At 35.0% G+C, this 19558-nt stretch overlaps 1 protein-coding gene across 2 annotated transcripts in view; it reads right to left on the reverse strand.

Moving 5' to 3' along the window:
* Positions 1-1144: 1144 nt before the first annotated feature.
* The window catches only part of LOC577683 (FTS and Hook-interacting protein), a 40754-nt gene continuing 22340 nt past the window's right edge, over positions 1145-19558 (reverse strand). Inside the window, exons 5-11 of one of the 2 annotated variants that reach the window (XM_030980636.1) lie at positions 16832-16870; positions 14436-14603; positions 13219-13298; positions 10989-12574; positions 9918-10096; positions 9259-9469; positions 1145-8302 (exon numbers count right to left, since the gene is read on the reverse strand). In XM_030980636.1, the coding sequence (XP_030836496.1) occupies positions 8037-8302; positions 9259-9469; positions 9918-10096; positions 10989-12574; positions 13219-13298; positions 14436-14603; positions 16832-16870 (2529 nt within the window). In that variant the 3' untranslated portion in view covers positions 1145-8036. The remainder of the gene's footprint in view (positions 8303-9258; positions 9470-9917; positions 10097-10988; positions 12575-13218; positions 13299-14435; positions 14604-16831; positions 16871-19558) is intronic. The other variant, XM_030980637.1, reaches the window with a different exon arrangement.

The following is a 19558-nucleotide window of genomic DNA, read 5'->3' on the forward strand; positions in this document are numbered from 1 at the left end:
AAAAAAATATGGCGATAACCAAATCATGGCAGGCTTCCAAACTCATTTCAACAAGTAAATTTATAATGGTCTCAACCAATAATGCCTAATGGGTGATTAGTATTTTTGCCACTATATACACAAAGCAAGCATGATTGTCTATAGACCACAAAAATCTACCCTAAAACATTAATGCAATGTTCATCTAACCAATTCTTTCTCGCTTTTTCTCACTCTTTGTTGCTCAATAATTTTGTCTGTCCTGTCATTTTTATCCAATATTTTGTTAACATACGGCAGTTATGACACTATTTCTAAATGATTTTCCCCATTTGTTCCTTACCTCCCCCTCAATATACCTCCCCTCTTTCTCTTTCTCACTCCCTACTTTCTCTGGCTTATGCTACCCCACCCCCTTTCTCTCCCCCTCCGCCCCTTTTCTCTCTCTTCCCCTCTCTCTCTATTTCTCTCTCTGTCTCTCTCCCCCGATGTTACTTCTCTTAAATGTGCTTAAAGGTAATACAAAGTTTTGGGAAATTTTGAAAATTGGGTGGATAGTGATTCTTTACAATTTTGATATATTTGGATGCCCCTGTGGATGTATTATAAGCACTAGAAAATTTAGCTCCTAAAACACTTCTGCTTTCGAGAAAAATTGAATATAACAATTTACCGGTGCTCCCGTTAAATTCTGATAAATTTAAAATAGCGCCAACAGCCGTACAAAGGTAGCTGTGACCATGAAAATCTCAGAATATGTAAATGTGATATATAATTTCCAAACAGGAATAGCTAATCGGTCGATTTTAGTCCAGAAACGTTGTTTTATGGCTTAATTAATATCTTGACCTTGAGAGGGAGCTATACAACATAAATAATGTATTATTTACAATTTCATAACTTTAGAATCGATTTCAACCGCGACAAGTATCACTGAAGATTGTAGGACCGCAGATGCTTCCAATATGTTCATTTGAACCAAATTCATGACCCCATACCAAAACTTTGTATTACCTTTAATTTCCAGCATCTAATTATAATATATATATATCTATATATATATATACTTAGATTTGGTCTGCCTTATCCAATATATAGTTAATTGCCTTTGAGACATTTTTTTCAACACCATAACAAAAATAACAAATGGAGAACAAACAAAATAATCATTAATTAATTGTAATTTATTTTGGTTCCAACCATAATCTAGATAAAAATGTTCAAATCTCCATTAAAAAAATCTGCTTTACAACACGAGTCCTGATCCTTCAAATGCAATATCTCAACAATGTGCACATCATATACAAGTAGAAGCTACTGTGTTAAAAATTCTAAAATAATATGAGAATGAAATACAACATTACTCTCTGCAATTCTAATATCTCACTTGGTTAGTGAAATCATAAAAGAAATATTTCTAAAACACTTTTTTTAAGGGTTCATAAAAACACCACTCTTCAAAAGCATGCTATTAGAAAAGAATGTTATGTATCAGTGCAATGTTAGTGTGAAAATACTATTTCAGAGTAGACAGAGAGGATGGGTAATGATGGACAGATTAAAAAATACCAAATGAAGATTTAGTTTCAAGTTGACAATGCCTTCACTTGACATCTCATTTCTGAATATGAACCTGCATTATTAATTATTTAGTGTACAGCATTCCATTATTACTTGCTGTGGGTAAATGTTCAATATGGTGCAATTTTTGTAGAGAATGTTTTCCCAAAGTCTTTCTCAAAGAATGATATTTATATTCTATTTCACAGGAAAATTAAGAGTACAATTTTCAAGACAAGTGATTGTGGCCTGTTTGGAGCCAAAAGTTCATTAATGTGTATACTTTTACACTGAGTTAATGTTCTTCTGGCAACAAACAGATGATATTTCTGATGTTTTTAAGTAAACCATTACCATAAAGAGGAACCATGCTAAAAATCAAGTTGAAACAATTCCTGGTTCATTGTCCATTGCCGTATAAGAAAAATCACCTTTCTACGGTACTTCAAAATAAAATATAGCAACTCTTCAGCTGACGTCCAGACAAATGGTCATATTTTATAACTTGATGCAAAAGCATATGAGAGAGAAGTTTTCTTTCTTGAATAAAGGAAGATACTTGAGAAAGTTTTTGAAAATTGAAGTAGGGGCAATACTGAGGACATTTATTTTAGCATCTTTAAAGGGCAATCCAACCCTTTGTATGGAGACAGTTTGATATAAATCAGACCAATACTAAGAGAGTTATGAATGTCAGAAATATGAGATCACTAGATCTGTGTGAATCTCATAGTGGCAATTTGGTCAGTGGATTGTGACGTAGTCAAGGACAACTCTCCCATATGTCATGTACAAAAAAATACCATTAATTTCTGTTTTTTTCCCAAGCACCATTTTCCATTGTAGCACTACTAGAAATATATTATGTACCATACCGTATTGTTATACATGTAGGCCTTCTAAAATAAGAAAGACCCTCCTGAGTCATACATTTTGGAGGGGGAAAAAAATTGACATTTTAGTAACATTGTGTGTAGAACAAATGAGAAAGTTGTCTAGAAATTACGTCACAGTGACATTACTGATTCAGTCAATTTGAAGTGCCCATAGGTACAGAGATTAAACCTTCAAAAATTCACGACTCTTTTATTTTCTTACTAATTCGTTCAACCTTTGGACAGTCGGCTTCTCTGATTTTTCTTTAAACTTGGATACAATACATCTACTACTCATACTAATATAAACTAAAATGATAAATAAAAAGAGGCTAATAATCATAAGTGGTACAGACGATTTCCTAAAAGTAATATAACTACAAGACTAACAATTTAAATATACATCTAGAAAACTATGTCTAGAAAGAGAAAGGGAAATTATACTAAAATGTCACCTGTACAACTTGGTAATAGAAATGCAGCAGTATTGATAAATTATTTAATCTCAAAAGAAACATTATGAACTTGATAGATACATAAATACTAATACTCTATTACAAATTATAAGATTAGAAATATTTGAATACAATTCAGCTATACAATTATACTTCCAAAACAATCCTTTCAACAGAGATTTAAAATGTCATATACCAGAGTTATCCTTGTCATGTTTTATGAAATATTCATATCAAAAGATAACACATAAAATAGCATCTTCCCCAATTATTTCATCAATAGTCATAAGCCTACTATTAGTGCAATTCAACAATCAAAGAGATCTGGGCAGAACACAAAATTAAAACAACTTAAAATGTACTGTGTCTACTGCAAGAGGGCGCTGTTACAATTGCAAAGCCTGGGTTTTTAAAGCAAGTGCTTTATAGTTGTGGTGCTCCTCAGAGGGCTATAGGTTGGAAACGGGTCTTCAATAAGAAGATAATCCATTACTTTTATGTAAAGCACATTTTTTGACATTTTATAACTACCATAAAATCCAAACTATTTTAAAGTCATTTAGGAATGACCTCACATGATAGATCAGTCATTGTTATATTCAACTCTTTGACTGGAAGTTTGGACAAATCTTAATTGTAAAATATGCACCCTCTAACAGCAATTAAAATAAAAATCATATTTCAATGTAGATGCTCATGTAAGTATATCAGGGAAATCCTGAAAAGAATTTATAGAATACTAAAAATTAATAGATTTTAAAACAATTTTCTGTGTCTACATGGACATCAAGAGTTTTACATGGGAAAGGGATTTCTAAATCCGGTGGTAATTTGTTTGAATGAATAGGAGTAAAGTTGAGAAATTGCAGAAAAACTAGAATCCTTGTGTGCATTGGCAACTAGATGTAAACCTCAAGATTATAATACATTTGCATATTTCTCAGTATCAAAGATTGCATTAAATTCAGTTCTCTCTTTTATCAGACATCGCTTCAAACAGCACTTTCAAGACAAAATACTTTAAAATAAGTATCCCATGCCCCATTTCATTTACAAGTTGAAGTTCCAATAAAATACTTCTTCCTTTGCCTCCTAGAAATTTGTAGGAAAAAAACATACAACCAAACATTTTGATCACGTCATATTCCTGATAATTCTATGCCTATATAAATTTATAGCACATTAAAAATAGAACTGTACAGTATTTATTGCAAAAATATTTACAGACCCAACATCATATTTTTTCTAAAAAAATTATCAAAATACATTATTAAATTCCTCCATGCATCTCAGAATCTTAAACAATAATCATCATAAATCAAATTCCAATATTGAAGAGAATTGTTCACATTCTGTAATAATTATTAATTTAATATTTTTTCTCATTGTTTCATTTATACATTCATGCATAAAGTCACATTATGCAAATAAATGGGAATCACTTGTGCAATAATTCAGTAAGAAACAGTGGCCTAAATGTATTGTTATAATATCACTGTCAAGTCATGTCATATTTCAAAGATTAAAAACTGTTATCTTTTCAACAAAGCACTTGTAATTTTGGCAAGTTTAAGGATAAAGGTAGGAGACTGAAACATCTTTTTGTAGAAACATGACACCAAATTGAGAAATGGAAAAACAAGATAATTGACCTTTTGACTAATAAACCTCAAAGTACCCATGTATAATTTTGGGAAGCCTTTAAAAATTGTAAGATTTCTTGTATTATAGTCCATTAATGGCAAGATACTCACAAATCTAAGCTGAAAGGAAAGGGACTTCTTGCTTCATGCTAAAAAAAAACTTTATTATTATAAATGTATATAAAAAAGGCTCATGATAACAGATTATTTTGGAGTGCAAAATAGATGTACAGCAACAGTGAGCAGTTAATAAGTATATAAACCCTTCTTGTAACCTGAGAATTATGTTTTTGGTGACTGTAGCTAGTAGAAAAGATTTGAATAAGTGGAGAGGAGAAGACACTTCCAGGTTTTAACAATAATAAGATTTTCAGATTTGACTTTGCAATTTTTAAGGCACTTATTGCTGTAAATAAAGAGAAAGGGGGACATCCACATCCAGCTTGAAAAAGTACATGTACTGTAAATTAGAAGCCCTTTTCCCTCTCTATTACACAATGCAGCAATGATATATATTTTAATGCACGATTGTACAAATGAAGAATTTGCAGAGAGTGTATGAGTTCATGGGCCTTTGGAGAGAATGAATAGTTGGACAAAAATACAAGTGTTCTACCGGTATTCAACTTTTTTAGGGTCCATAATAGAAGACTTACTGAGAAATCAGCATGGACCAGGGGGGCATTTCACAAAGCCTTCTTTCATTGACAAATGAAAAAAGTCAGTGACAAATCTGCTGATAACCAATCAGAAGCAAAGCTTGTAACAATATCTGTCATTTATCACTGATGACAAGTTTTGTGAAACACCCCCCAGATATAGAGAATTATCAGATGCCTGTAACACATAAATTACAATAAAATGAGATAATTTCTGGCACATAATAAAGATTTAGCTTCTGTATACAATTTTACTTGCCAACGCACTGGATCACAAATTATCATTTCATTTCCGGCACTTTTCATTTGTTGTTTAATATGATGAGATATTGTACCCTATTAATAATTAATTTTTCAATTATGAACAATGTATATAATCAAATATGGTTTCAACCAAATCATGCACATGAGTTTCATATTCATAATATCACGAGTAGGAATAAAAATGTCATATAATAATGATAACTTTATCTAAATATTATGCTATTATCATATCGTCAGTTGATTGTAGTGCTGGACAACCTACTGGTTATCTGTGTATGTTACATGTACGTGTACCATTAAAGCTGTCCGTTCCTCCCGTTAATTACATGTAATTTTGTGATGGAAGTATCTTTATAAGGCCAAGAATATATTGAATCCATTTAAAATTTGGTGTATTGTAAGTGGTGACTGTTTCATGTATATATTCAAATCTTTAAAATCCCAATTGGTAGATATGTGTATTTGCACTTACTTTACTTTTCAACATTTGTTATGCTCTTTTACTACCGGTTTCAAATTTCAGTAATATATAAAACAATTATTTCAAACTATTGAAATTTAATCCACAATATGAGCAATATTATTAAATTTGTCATGTAGCAGAAGTGCTTTTTTGTTAAGTGCTCTCGTGCATGATAGATAGTCAATTTTGAAATAGTTTTCAAGGAAGTTCTCAGTAAGATTGCAATTAAATTACATATTGCAGTTATATTATTGAATTTCATTAACTTACATAATTACATGAAGCTGAATTGATGGTGTTTCAATTCATTCCAAACTGCAAAAAAATGTGAATAAATGCATGCATAACATATGTATAGCGTATGTGTAGCACTTGTATAGCTGTAAGATCCTCCTCTTAACTGCATTGTATTCTACCAATGGAAACATTCAAAGGTCAGTCATTTTTGTCATGGTCTAAATATATCTTGACTTTGTTTACATATGGGTGTTCAAAATGTGAATGTGTCATATAAATACACTTGGCATGTACATGTATATGAAGAAAGTACATTTCATATGATACATGAACTTCTATTTCTATTGAATTAATTATTTGATTTACATCAGAAAATGGCACACTTGGTTGTTAAGTACAATAGGAATATTTAAGAAAGTTGTGACCAGGACATTTTTACAGCATGTTACCTATCGCAGGATGGAGTATAAATCAACATTAATTGTTCCACTTTAAAACTGAATGTTATACGGTAAATGTAAACCACACTGCAACTAAAAGAATGGCCTCCAAACTACTATCTTTTTTCTTTAAGTAGTTATTGTCAATAGGTGATTTGTAAAATCTTCACAAAAAAGTTAATGAGTGAATACTTAAAACCCATATACAGCAAAGTTAACAATCCCACAGAGATCAACAAAACTAATGTATCATTTTTTTTAAAAGTATGCAAGCAATATATTTATCGAAGAACAAGTTAATTAAGCTCACATATGATTAACATTCAACCATAATTGAAAAACATCACTCGTTTTGTTCTTCTTTTTTTGGGTACAAATATACACCTTCCAATCATTAACATTCCTGAGAATTGAATACTTCTTTTTCACCAGCTTTTACAGTTGGTAGTATAGAGAATAAAGATGAAATCTTTTCTCCATGTACAAGATCTGTCATTAATACATCCACTCCATGTTTCTATACACTGGTGTTTCAAATGATAGCCAAGAGCAAGACGAATATGTCTTTAGTTGTTCCAAGATTGACATGACATACATGTGGACAGAGGAAGAGAGGTAGAGACAGAGAGAGACAGATAAAGAAAGAAGGAGAATTAGACTTGGACCTTTGCTAGAGAGAAAAGGAGAGAAAAGGAGAGAAAAGGAAAGAAAAGTGAGAAACAGTTTACAGGGGAGGGAGATACAGAGACAGTGAAGAGAGAGCGACAAAGATGAAGAGACAAAGAAATAAACAGAGGTACAATCAGAAAACAGAGAGCCACAGAAAAATTAGAACAGAGACAGAGAGAGAAGTATAGAGGGTATCCAACATATTGGTAGTTCAAATATAAATGCATAACAAATCAGTGCTTGCCAAATCAATTTGCGTTATTAATAAATGGAGGACAACGTTTTTGATATCTAAATATATAAAAAGCACCTTCCAAGCAAAACAATATAACACAGTGCAAAGCCTATGCATAGATGCTATCGCAAACCTTACAATCCAGCATGCCAGGAAAAAATGTGCAGACCTGTGCGTCAGACACAGGGATCTTCTACAAAACCCATTATTGAACAGACGCAGAGAGTTGCACAGCCAGTTGTGACTATGGCTTACAAGGAAAGGTCAAATTGATCTCAAGTCATGCGACTACAGTAGTGTGGCATCATCAACATTTCAAGCCAGGTGGGCCTTTCTCTGACCGGAAGTTTTCAAACATCCTCCAATTTCCGTATTGATGTTCATAAGTGAGATTTTAGGATGTTAATCAGGATTTTGCAATTTTGAAATTCAAAATCTAATCTAATTTTTGAATATTGTTCAAAATCAATTGTAGTAATGCATTAGTAAGGTGTACACTGGCCATAAAAAAGCTACTAGTGGATAAGATTTCACCCCCATCCTCCCACAAAATATCTCTACAAATCTTCAACGGATAACACAGCATGTTCCTGAGCTAACGCGGCGAGTTCCTTCACAAACTCATCCAACACCACAGCACTGTAGACGGCATTGCGTGACTTCAGCGACTCGTAGTGGGCCGACGATTCCAGCGACATCGCCCCGGTGACGCTGCTCCCGACCCCTGATTCACGGATGGCAGAGAGCTTCTGCTTCTCTGAAGTCTTGATGGAGCGGCTACGACGCCTCAGGAACATGTCGCTCAGCGACCCTCGACGAGTAACTGGAATGTGTAGGAATTATGAAAGAGTATGCGTTATGGAAAATCATTAGTTCAGGAAGTGAATATTTTCCGAAAGAGCATAAAAAATAATGTCTGAATGTCGAAAACCAATTGAATATATTAAGTATTGGCTGAGATATGACCATCTGAATAAATAGATGTCCTATGGGAACTCAGTGTTATAGTGCTCTGGTTTATAACATATAGGAACCAGAGCACTTCTGAGTTCATATAGAGTATATTTATTCAGATGGTCTTATCTCAGCCAATACTTAACATATTCAATTCGTGGACATTATTTTTGATGCTCTTTTGGAAAATGAACAAAAAATTGAGAAATTCTAAAAAATAGGTTTTTATGATGTCACAGCTTCGGTAATCTATAGGAGTTTAGACAAAATATTCCCATTCATAGTTCCACTAAAGATACACGAGTCAGATTTGTTTATGTCCCATCTCGAATTTCTAACAACTTATAAAGTAAGAACTAGAAGGAATTAGCGCACTTCAAAGAAATTTCCCTCAAGATTGCTTAAATCCATGCAACTGGATCAACTTTACATTTGGAGCTTTACCAAAAATACAACTGAGCTTTAAAGCCTGTCTGCACTTCTTTGGCCAGGAGGAATTAGACCTCCCAGCATGGTCGCTGACAGGTGGTTATCTCATCAAATCAGCTCTAAATTAACATAAGAAAAGGGGATCATGGGGGAACAACGGGTACCGCTCAGACATTGTTTGCTATATAGAGGGCACAAGTAGCTACAAGTAGCACAGTCCTGCTTTAATGAGCAAAAGCTATGCCTTCGGTACAATCCGGCCAACAAATAGAAAACAAACTTTGAAGCCTATGGTTATTTTCTTTTGAAAATAGAGTTTTGCAGCTATAAATTCATAATATTTCTATGATTTGAGTCATTGTTGTTTCTAATAGAAAGTGGGAGGATTGACTATACTTTGCTTGATGGTGGTGAGGGTACCACTCCTTGGTTTGAGTGTGACCCTGTCCCTCTCCTCTACCATGGACCAGGTCCTGTCCTTGTTTGGACCCTCCTCTTCAGGGGACTCCCTCGTCGTCAGGTACTGCTTGGCTCGGTGAAGGTTGGTGTCCCACTTCTCCACCTTGGCGGCGTAGGCGTCGAGTCGGCTCCTCACCGATGTCAGGACCTGAGGAATGAAAAGCAATTACAAAGGATGAGAACTGGAATGAGTTTAAATTTAATTGACTGGTATCCAAAAGAGTTTATTATGCAGGCACTCTTCCAATTTTGCTTGTGAGAGAGGTTCACTCACAATAATGCTAAATTTGACTAACTAGTAGAAGTAAGTCTCTTATTTATTATTGATTACACTATTTCTTCTTTTAAATCCTGAAATTAAGTGAGGTGTAAAGTCAGCCTCAAGAAGATGCAAAATTAATAGCTCATCTTCTCTGTATAAAAAAAACATTATAAAAAACCCAGCTAACATGAGAATATATAGGAAACATAAGCAAATGTTTGATGGTGAAAGCAAATTCATTCTGTTAAACAACAACAAATGTTTCCCAATCGCAAGGCTGTTGTTGGTTTCAATATTTTGGCCACAAGTTCTACTAGACTCCTTCCAGACTCACCTGTGTGAGAGAACGCACACTGGGCTGGAAAACCATGTTGGTATTGAGTAAGAAGGAGCGTAGGAGTGGCTGGGGGTAGCAGGCTAGCCGGGATATAATACCAGTCAGGAGTAGATTAACATAGAGTGAGTTCTCCATCATGGAATCCAGCTTGGCGAAGATGGTCACCATAAAAGTACCTGAGTGACACAGAAAAAGAAAGATGGAAAATCGTTATTATATAAACTTATAAGGCTTATATATAGCAATCTCTAGCTTTTCGTCATGAGGTGTCAGTCATTGACTATTCATTATAGTTACACATGATTTCCCAATCTGTCACTGATTCGGCACCTGTTTCCATAAAATGACCACAAAACAAATATTGACTAATCGCTGGAATGGTCAGAGGCCTGGAAAATATTCATTTATCAGTAATATACATGACATGTATGTGATCCAGGACCACAAAACCACCCAACAGGTGCCAGACATTTTGTTTTTGTTTTAACTGTCTCAGCTTCAAAATGATATGACTCATCACAGTAGGCTACTACCAACCCTATTGAAGATAACAAATGTCCTGCCTTAAAGAATGTTACTAAATATAGAGAAAGAATGTTGTCTATTTACACACTCTGACTCTCAAGGTTTTGTGCAAGGTGACAAAAGAGGAACTGGGGCTTTATAGCAAATTCTGTGAAAGGATCAACACACTGTTTTTAAACTTGAATCACCAAATTAAGCACATCCTGTTCTCTATTTTGTACAGGTATTGATGCAACAGTAAAGAAATGAAAATTACCACAACAATCTCAGGCTCGGATCAACATACTGTAGGTCTACTAAACACTGCCAAAAATTCTACTGTTTAGATTGCTTGGTGCTTCCAAATTTTGAAATTACATAGAAGAAAGTATACTCTTTCAGGAAATGCTAAAAATTAAACTTTGACCATCTTGACCAAATACAACTTTATTGCACTCTAACTGATAATTCATACCATGCCACTTTTTAGTAGTTTGCGATGCTTGGTCACATATGGAAGAAACTGTCAAAAATATCTTGTGTGGAGTTGCCCTTGATTCTTACCTATGGTGGGTCCTCCTGTGATCTTCCCAACTGGGCTAAATGCTCCTGGACTACCTACTGATGCCAAAGGTAGTCCAGCAGGGCGGGGTAGATTGTAGTTTGTCCTAGGCCCCGCCCTCCTTGGGGATTCCCCATCATGGAGGGGACTTGATTTCCCTGATGAAGCCCCACTCTGGGGCGTGTCAGGATCCGATAACGTGAAGTGGTTTTCATCGAGATCATCAAAGGAAAGTGGAGATGCTAAGCTGGATGTGCCATTGGTGTGAAAGGATGTGGGGAACTCTCCGTTGTCCAGGAATCCATTATGATGGGGGAGCACATCATCACCGTTCAAATCACCATTATAATTCACTGGATGCAGCTGCTCGTACGGCTCGTCAAAAAAGTATCCACCACCACCCGTACTTGACATTCGCCTGTTTGGCGTTGCTTCCAGATCAGAGTCAAACTGCCAGAAGACACCAGGTTCTTCAAACTCAAACTCAGAGTCCTGTCGACTACGAGATGTCGAGGAGAGTCTGCTCTCTTCAGACATCACGTCACTGCGGTCCAAGGCCATTTTTCGGTACAAGGAATGTTTTGCATTACTACTACTACTTCTATCATCGCTGTCTCCCTGGCTTGATTCCTCCTGGCTCTCATTAGATTCCTCCGCATCAACGGTTTTCATTTTGTCCAAACTGTCGACCAGCTCAACTATACTTAACTTCTCACCTTGGAAAATTTCTGCGAGCGAGACATCGTTATCGGCATCTTCCTTTTTCGCACTTTCGTCTCCTATGGACATCTGTAGCACCTCTTGAATGGTGGAAGACAGTGTGCCTTCCAACGCATTGTACTTATCGCTGTCATGTGACCTGCTAAGAGGTTGTTCATTGGACGAATCAAGCGTTCTCTCATTCATAGTCATAGCAGTGGATTCGTGACGGGGCGTGGATTGTAGCGATCTGTTACCGGTACTCTGAACACTATTAAATCTAAATCGTTCACCTGGCCCTGTACTCTCCACATCCGGGCTCAGGATCGTCGGTGCGGGGCTCAGACCGTCGTAAGACGCTGACCAATGTTTGCAGGACTTACTGCATTCTATAATGGCGTGTCTTGCATCTAGTAAATACTCTATATGGCTAGATTCTATCTCACACACAGATGATTCTTCAGATGAAAGTCTGCTGGCTTGGGATAATGTGTCACTGTCACTGGTCCTGCTGGTATTGCTTGCGGCCGATGGATCAGGGCTCAGTCTACCATGTCCGTTCTGCTGCATGGTGTCGCTGTCTATACTGGTTGCATTGTTCAAGCTCTGATTTGAACCAGTGATCACAACGTGTTCCTTTGACGTCAGCCGCACAGCATCCAGTGTTCCATTGCTGTGGTTATCCCCAAGATCGGAAATGTTCCGGCGCTGAGATGATGGGTCCATCTTGCCGTCTCTGTGACCCTCCTTGTCCTTGCTCGTTTCCTTCAGTGGTTTGCAGCATACGGGACTAAGGGAGATGAACTTCTCAGCCCATTTGCCATAGAAATCCAGATCCCTGATCGCCTTCCGCTGACTGGCCATGACATGGCTGCACGGCACCAGGTACCTTGACAGAAAGAAGTTTTGGGAGACAAAAGAGAATTGATTTTCTCTGGAAAAGAATAACCAATTATGGTCACGGTAAAGTGTCCACATACATATAGAGGCCCATTCAAACACGGGCCGTAAAATGTTTGATATCCCAATTACACCAACCAGGGCCCCGTTGCATAAAACTTACCATTGATGGTAACTTTGTCATCAATGGCAACTACCATGGTAACAGGGCTCAACAGCCAATCAAAATCAAGGTTTTCATGGTAGTTACCATTGATGACAAAGTTACCATCAATGGTAAGTTTTGTGCAACGGGGCCCAGACTGACACCAGACTGAAACGTATCAAACAAAAACATTGAATTACCCGGAATTGCAAAGATAGACATTTGTAAGGAGTCAGTTTCAAGGCAGTATGGTCATGCGACTGCAGTTGCATCAAAATGAAAATGAGGTAGAGCTGTGCACTTTTGTAGACAACAGAAAAATCAGAGAGTAACCACAGGGGCAACTGTTGTGTTCACAGCCATGTTTTTTTGCCTCTTACGATTTGTAACAATCTTAAATATTTCTATGGCATTTGTTGAGTCAGTTCACCTAATCATGTACATGTAGGACAGATCTGAAAGGACATCATCACGTCAAAATGACTTACTTGAGAATCAGTTCCACCATGATGTCCTCACAGTTGACATCTAGCAGAGTGTTGAATAAAGATAACGTCACCACACAAAGCTGAAACATTTAAAAAGAACACAGAATGATGACAAGTTATCATCACTATTATTTCTTTGGCATCATCTAGGGATCAGAGGTGTATAGTGAACTTAACCACAGAAACCTGCCAGGCATCATCTCACAAAACCGACATAATTACATGGAAAGGAGTGTTAATCTAAACTCGCTTGGTTCAATGGGATGACTGTGAACTCGTACTTATGGAAAGTTTTGTGAAGTGCTGCCTAGGGCCTCATCTTACAAAGAGTTGCAATTGATCCAAATTAATTGCAAGTTTGCACTTGCAGTCTCTTATCTCTTATGTACTGCTAATAACATCGGGCCAAGATCACTCCAATATGTTGCGATTAATCGCAACTGTTTATAAGATGGGGCCCAGATCTCTCCTTCCTGTATAACTGATCTGGAGTGTGCAGGCTTACATATTTAGAGGTTCCACTACTCTTTAATGAAGTGTGTAGTAGGTCTTTATATAATAACCTATCCATGGGATGATATACTAAGGAATTTACCATTTTATTGAAATAACTTTTATCCAAACACTGGGATTTAATCTTACAAAATACGGTTAACTGATACATCTGTCATAGATATTTACAAACATGATAGAAAATATGAGATATGCTTTACCATTATTTCAATACAATATACATGTAGAAATCATTTAATGTTTTCTTGTCTTGATCGATGAGAATTTCTGCTGTAGCTTTTCAAAGAGTAATCATGATTTGTTGACACGTAAGAATTTGCATTTTAGCTGCATATCCAGGCAAATGGGGGTCATGTAACCTACTCTGGCTAAAATTTGCCATATCTAACTACATATAAACATGTACCATAACCCCCCCCCCCCCCCAAAAAATAAATAAATAAATAAAATAAAAAATCTGCCACTATGTTTTGTAGTAAATATAGTTAACAACTAAATTATTCATGCCCTTACCAAGTTTTGTAATATTTTGAGAATGTGACATATTAAACCTTCCATTTAAAAGTTGTCTAAAAAGGCCCTAATTCAACCAGTCCTTTCATCCTTGAGTTACGAAAAACATAAATAACATCAAATTGGGGTATGAATTATTCAGCTGTTAACTGTATGTGCAATGGGACACATACATGGAAATCAAACATTACCTTTGAGTTGGTTCCTATCCTGCGGATAAGGGACTCCATGATGGTCGTATTGTCGTACCAGCCGAGGCACAGATACCTGAGGAACGCCCTCATGAGACGAGGATCGGAGATGGAGCGTAGGAAGATCTCGACGTAAGCTGTGGCTGAGACAATCTCCTCATTCAGATTCTGATTTGTGTTCATTGGGATTTGTAAAAGAGACAGGAAACATATGAGTAAAAGTTGAACCAAAGTTGCTGTTTTATTATTTTTCTATATAAGAGAAACGGCTATATTCAATAATTCTCTATCGTCATCCTCCTACAAATGTCATGCTATTCAAATTCGTGCTAGATCCAAAGAGAAGCATGCACCCCTTCCCCATATGTTTCTCTGACTCAAATAGCATGCAGGTATATGTATGTTTTTTTTCGCTTGCTGCCACTTTATACACGTAGCTCAATTTATAGGCCAACACCATCAGAATGCTTTTGCAGAATTTGTAATGCACTCCTGTGAAATTAGAAGTAATATTCCACCCTGCAATACATACATGTACATGTACATTTTATCGCAAATTGCAGTTTAATCTGAAAACAAATATTGTGAGTGTATCTTTCAAAATAAGTGGTCATGCACAATCTGTCAGTAAAAGTGAAATGAACAAACATTTTAACAAAATCATATATTTAAGTAAAAAGATTAGGCCCCAAAAATAAAAATAATCTGTTACATGTTTTTTTCCATGCATGTAAAAAAATATTTTAAAATCTGTAAATGAGTATGCCATAACAATGCAGATGTGATTAAATTAATCACTGTAAATATAATTTGTTCAAAATTAGCCCAAGTTATACAGAAAAAACAAAACAGTTTGAGAAAGATTTCAAAGATAAAAAGAAGATATAAACATAACTAATCAGATATCTTTTCATGCATGCACAGTCAATGCAAAAATATTCTGAATAAAATCAATAATTTTGTAAGAATAAGCTGAAATGCAAAAGAAAGCATATCATAAACACAACTACAACAGGTATTCATTAAAACAAAAGTTCAAACATATGTTACTAGTTGCAGTTGTTCATAAAAGGATGAGCCGTATAAGTTGAAAAAGAAATTAAGTAATACAAAGTATTTGTAGGTATCAAAAAGAAAAAAAATAATACGAATATAGCACTGGACTATAGAATACTATAGAAGTCAGTACTTACATAGTAACTCTCCTTGTGTTTTTAGAGAAAAGAGATAAATTAAAGGTATGAAATTTCTTAACTACAAATATACATAACCAATGCTTTTATTCTGTACAATATGTATATTTTTTTCTCTCCACACCCCCTCTCCCACCCTCCCCTCTCTCTCTCTCTCCATTTGGCATGCACTTTCTTTCTCTTTCTCATTGTTTCAAATAAGTTATCGGGTGACTTTAATCACCGTGGTCACTGATTACCAAGACCATCTTTACTTTAGTTTATATAAGTTTTCTTTTCTCTTCTTTTTTAGTGAAAGTAGCTACATTCAAGAATTTAGAAAAGATATTGTACAAACAAATTTCTACTGGTACGAGTACGGCCCAATAGCTTTCAGCTTCTAAAGAGCTGATTCAAAGAAAAAGTTGCCATTTTCAGAGTCAGTGCCCTTGCATTCTAGTGGTAATATATACCATGATGCTCTGGCAGTAGACAGTCAAATCAATCTCACAAATGTCACGAAGTAGTCAATTACTGGGGAAACCAATAAATTGGGCCTGATTATGCATCAGGATGTCAGAGTTTCATCGGTGTATTTGATGGAAAGTTTGATATTATGTGAGGAATGCAACATACATGGTGAAGTTATTGTGATGCATCATGCAAAATATGACATGCAAAAATATGACATGCGAGTGAATACATGGAAACACACAACATGCTGCATGCACTCCAAATCAAGTTGATTTTGTTGTTAATAATCTTAGTTTTTCCTTTCTGTCTTGTGAACCTATTTCCTTTAAAAAAAAATACATTTTTAAAAAGATAATTCTATCCCATTGAACCTATTTCATAAAATTTCTTTTCAGTTTGAAAAAGGGCACAAGCTGTCCCAATTGAGTAAGAAGAAAGGCAATAAAAAGGGTATAAAATGATAAATTCAAATCTCTCCATATTGCTACAAAAATCTGTGGCACTATCTTTCATTGATACGGAATATATCATAAATAAAAACAAATCGCAAAAGAAGAGTGATAACTGTGTTCATGCAATTACTCAAGAAGATTCAGTCATTTTAACTAAAGATCAAAACTTTCATAAAATCAAAATCGAAATGAAAATGAACTAAAGACTGTTAACTTAAAATTGCATCATTGGTCATAACACCAATAAACTATTCACTGCAAGAGAAGGGGTAACATGTCACTATATATCAACACCTACCAAATCTGAAGAATTCCGCAAGATGTCAGCATGTGAAAACTGTTTGAAGAGAAAATGTGTGATGGAATGAATGGCAAAGAATGAAAGATTAAAATAGATGGAATAGAAGAAGAGTAATCGAGATTGAAGAGGAGAACATTTTGAGAGACAAAACAACATGGCAACAGATCAAACATTTATTAAAACAAGAAATGACAAAAATATGATGAGAAAACTTTGACCTTTGAACATCTGAATGCATTTGTACACCCGTATTTAATGACAAACCGCATCCTTGTAAAGAAGAAATGAACTTCCATAGCAATCTTCCATAAATTTGGTAAGTTTTGATTAGGCTATATGAAACAGATCACAAATTTGACATTTGAAGCTCTGAATATGTTCTCATTTTCAATTTTTTTTTCTACCTTTTTTTTAAAATAGAAAATTGCACTATTTGATTAAGCTCATATTCATCAATGTACAGTACATGTATCCCTCAAAATTCAAATTGGATAATCTTCGAAAACAAAAAGAAATGAAATGCATTTACCGGAAAGGAAGAAAAAGCTTCATAAATTTGCTCCAGAAAGTACAACCAAGTGCTTTGGGGAAATTTGTGGTTGGATAAAATTACTCATCAATAGAGGGTAAATTACTCCCTTAAATGGATAAAATTGGGTATAAATCAACAAAACTGGGACAAAAATAATTAATAAGGGAGTTGCAGTACAAGTTTTCTGGACAAACATGTACATTGTTCTATAATTTGAGGAAATCAATCAGATTGCTCTTGTCTATGCTATACCCTTCCAACCCAATCTATCGCTTCCCATCTTGAATCCAATTAAGACATGAATGATTAATGATTTAATTAAACAACTTCAAAATTTAAACAAAATGGTATTGTCATTGCAGGGAAACATCCTTCACAATCAAAAGGCAGATCAGTCATTTCAACATGAGTGCCAGGTACACAATGCTTTCTTTTTTGATATTTTTTGTATAAACCTTGATACACTAACAGGTATGTATGTACATAGTATACATTAATACATTCAGGTGCTCAAAGGTATCTATAATACCAAATATTTGTATGCATTAAGACTTGAGGAACAGACTTTTGTATTGAAAGAAAATGTGCTCTTTCGAATTTCACGAAAATGAAAATGTGACACTTATCAAATACAACATGATTAATTGACTTTCAAACATTATCATCTACGGTACATTTATGGAGCAGGGGAGTTGAGAGCAAGAGGGGTACTAATTCTTGTAAAATGATAGGAAATAATGCCTTTCTGGCTGTCTTAATCAAAGGAAGGAGTAGTTGATCGCTCAGAAATGATTTCTAAATTTGGCTCGTGTCAACACAAAAAGGAAATTGATGAAGACATCAATCCTATTACTGTATAATCACCTTTAAACTATAGATGTAGAATAAGATTAGAAAGACTAGGTACATGGTTAGTTCCTCTTTTCACCACTAAAACTTGGCTACACAATTTGTACTATGTTATACTGAAATGTTTAATGCACCAATATCATAACCAAATATAATTATTGTCACCAAATCTCTCACACACATTGCCGCATATTGGGCACAGAATATAAATTCAACAAATCAAATAATATTAGTATATCCCCAAATTGTTTACCTAGTATATAATCTATTTTAATATATTAAAAACAGTGATTAGTTTCCCCAGTTTAGTGCAATTTTGTTTAATAAATAGCCTTATACATGTGTATGTTAGAAATTAGAAGCTTTAAGTGGTACAAATATCTATGCTTAATATGGTTTTTAGAAGCAATGCTACACAAGTACATATCTAATGGTGAGAAATGATGTTAGAATTATTTTGCACACTTGTGACAGCAAATTATATCTAGAAAAACAAAAAGTGCACAAAACATTAATGTTGCAAATGAATTACAAGTGAAGGAGAAATGGTCAGCAGGAAACGTCACTGTGCAAATCCAACCAAACCGGCTGATTGCAATTAAGATTAATGTGAGATTGCGATTTCTCAGAAGAACAATGTTATCATGAAAGTGAAAGTAAGCTGTGAAAGTGAGCTTTGAGAGTGAAGTGCAGAAGACAAGAACGTGTGTGGATGAGGAAGCGATTCTGATGCATTTAAAGATTATAGACAAGCATATACAATTTCATAATACCAATCAATTTTTATAGGACATAATTTTGTTTGTATTGGAATTCTTCCATGACTGTCTTAACATGTACAGCTGTATGTAAAATGTAACAACTAACAATCTTTGAATAATCTATCTACATACATGTAGATTGCATGTACATGATACATGTAGTAAAGCATAATAAACCTAATAATAGCAGCAATAGAACATCGATGCTAGAATGGAACAAAGCAGATTAGGATTTACAACCATAATAGCCTAAAGTGTGGATTTATGATCACAATAGCTTTGATAAGTACCCTATAAAATGCCATACTTGGCCAATCAAGGAACAAGTGATATAAAAATCTAAACTATAAAAACATTACAATTATTGACTCATTTAAACCTTGACAGTGAAGTTTAAACATGCACCACACGTACTTCAACCAAGAATTTGTTAAATACAACCTTACAGTAAATACTTAAAACTAAACACACTTTAACAGTATACAAGCTTCTGTTTGAAACTAGATTCTAAAATATGATGTTTACGATCTGTACACAAGGCCTGAAGATTCTTCATGATATCTTACACCACTGTAGAGGCAC

This window comes from Strongylocentrotus purpuratus, unplaced genomic scaffold (genome assembly GCF_000002235.5).
Source record: "Strongylocentrotus purpuratus isolate Spur 01 unplaced genomic scaffold, Spur_5.0 spur5_scaffold_11, whole genome shotgun sequence".
Lineage (NCBI taxonomy): Eukaryota > Metazoa > Echinodermata > Echinoidea > Camarodonta > Strongylocentrotidae > Strongylocentrotus > Strongylocentrotus purpuratus.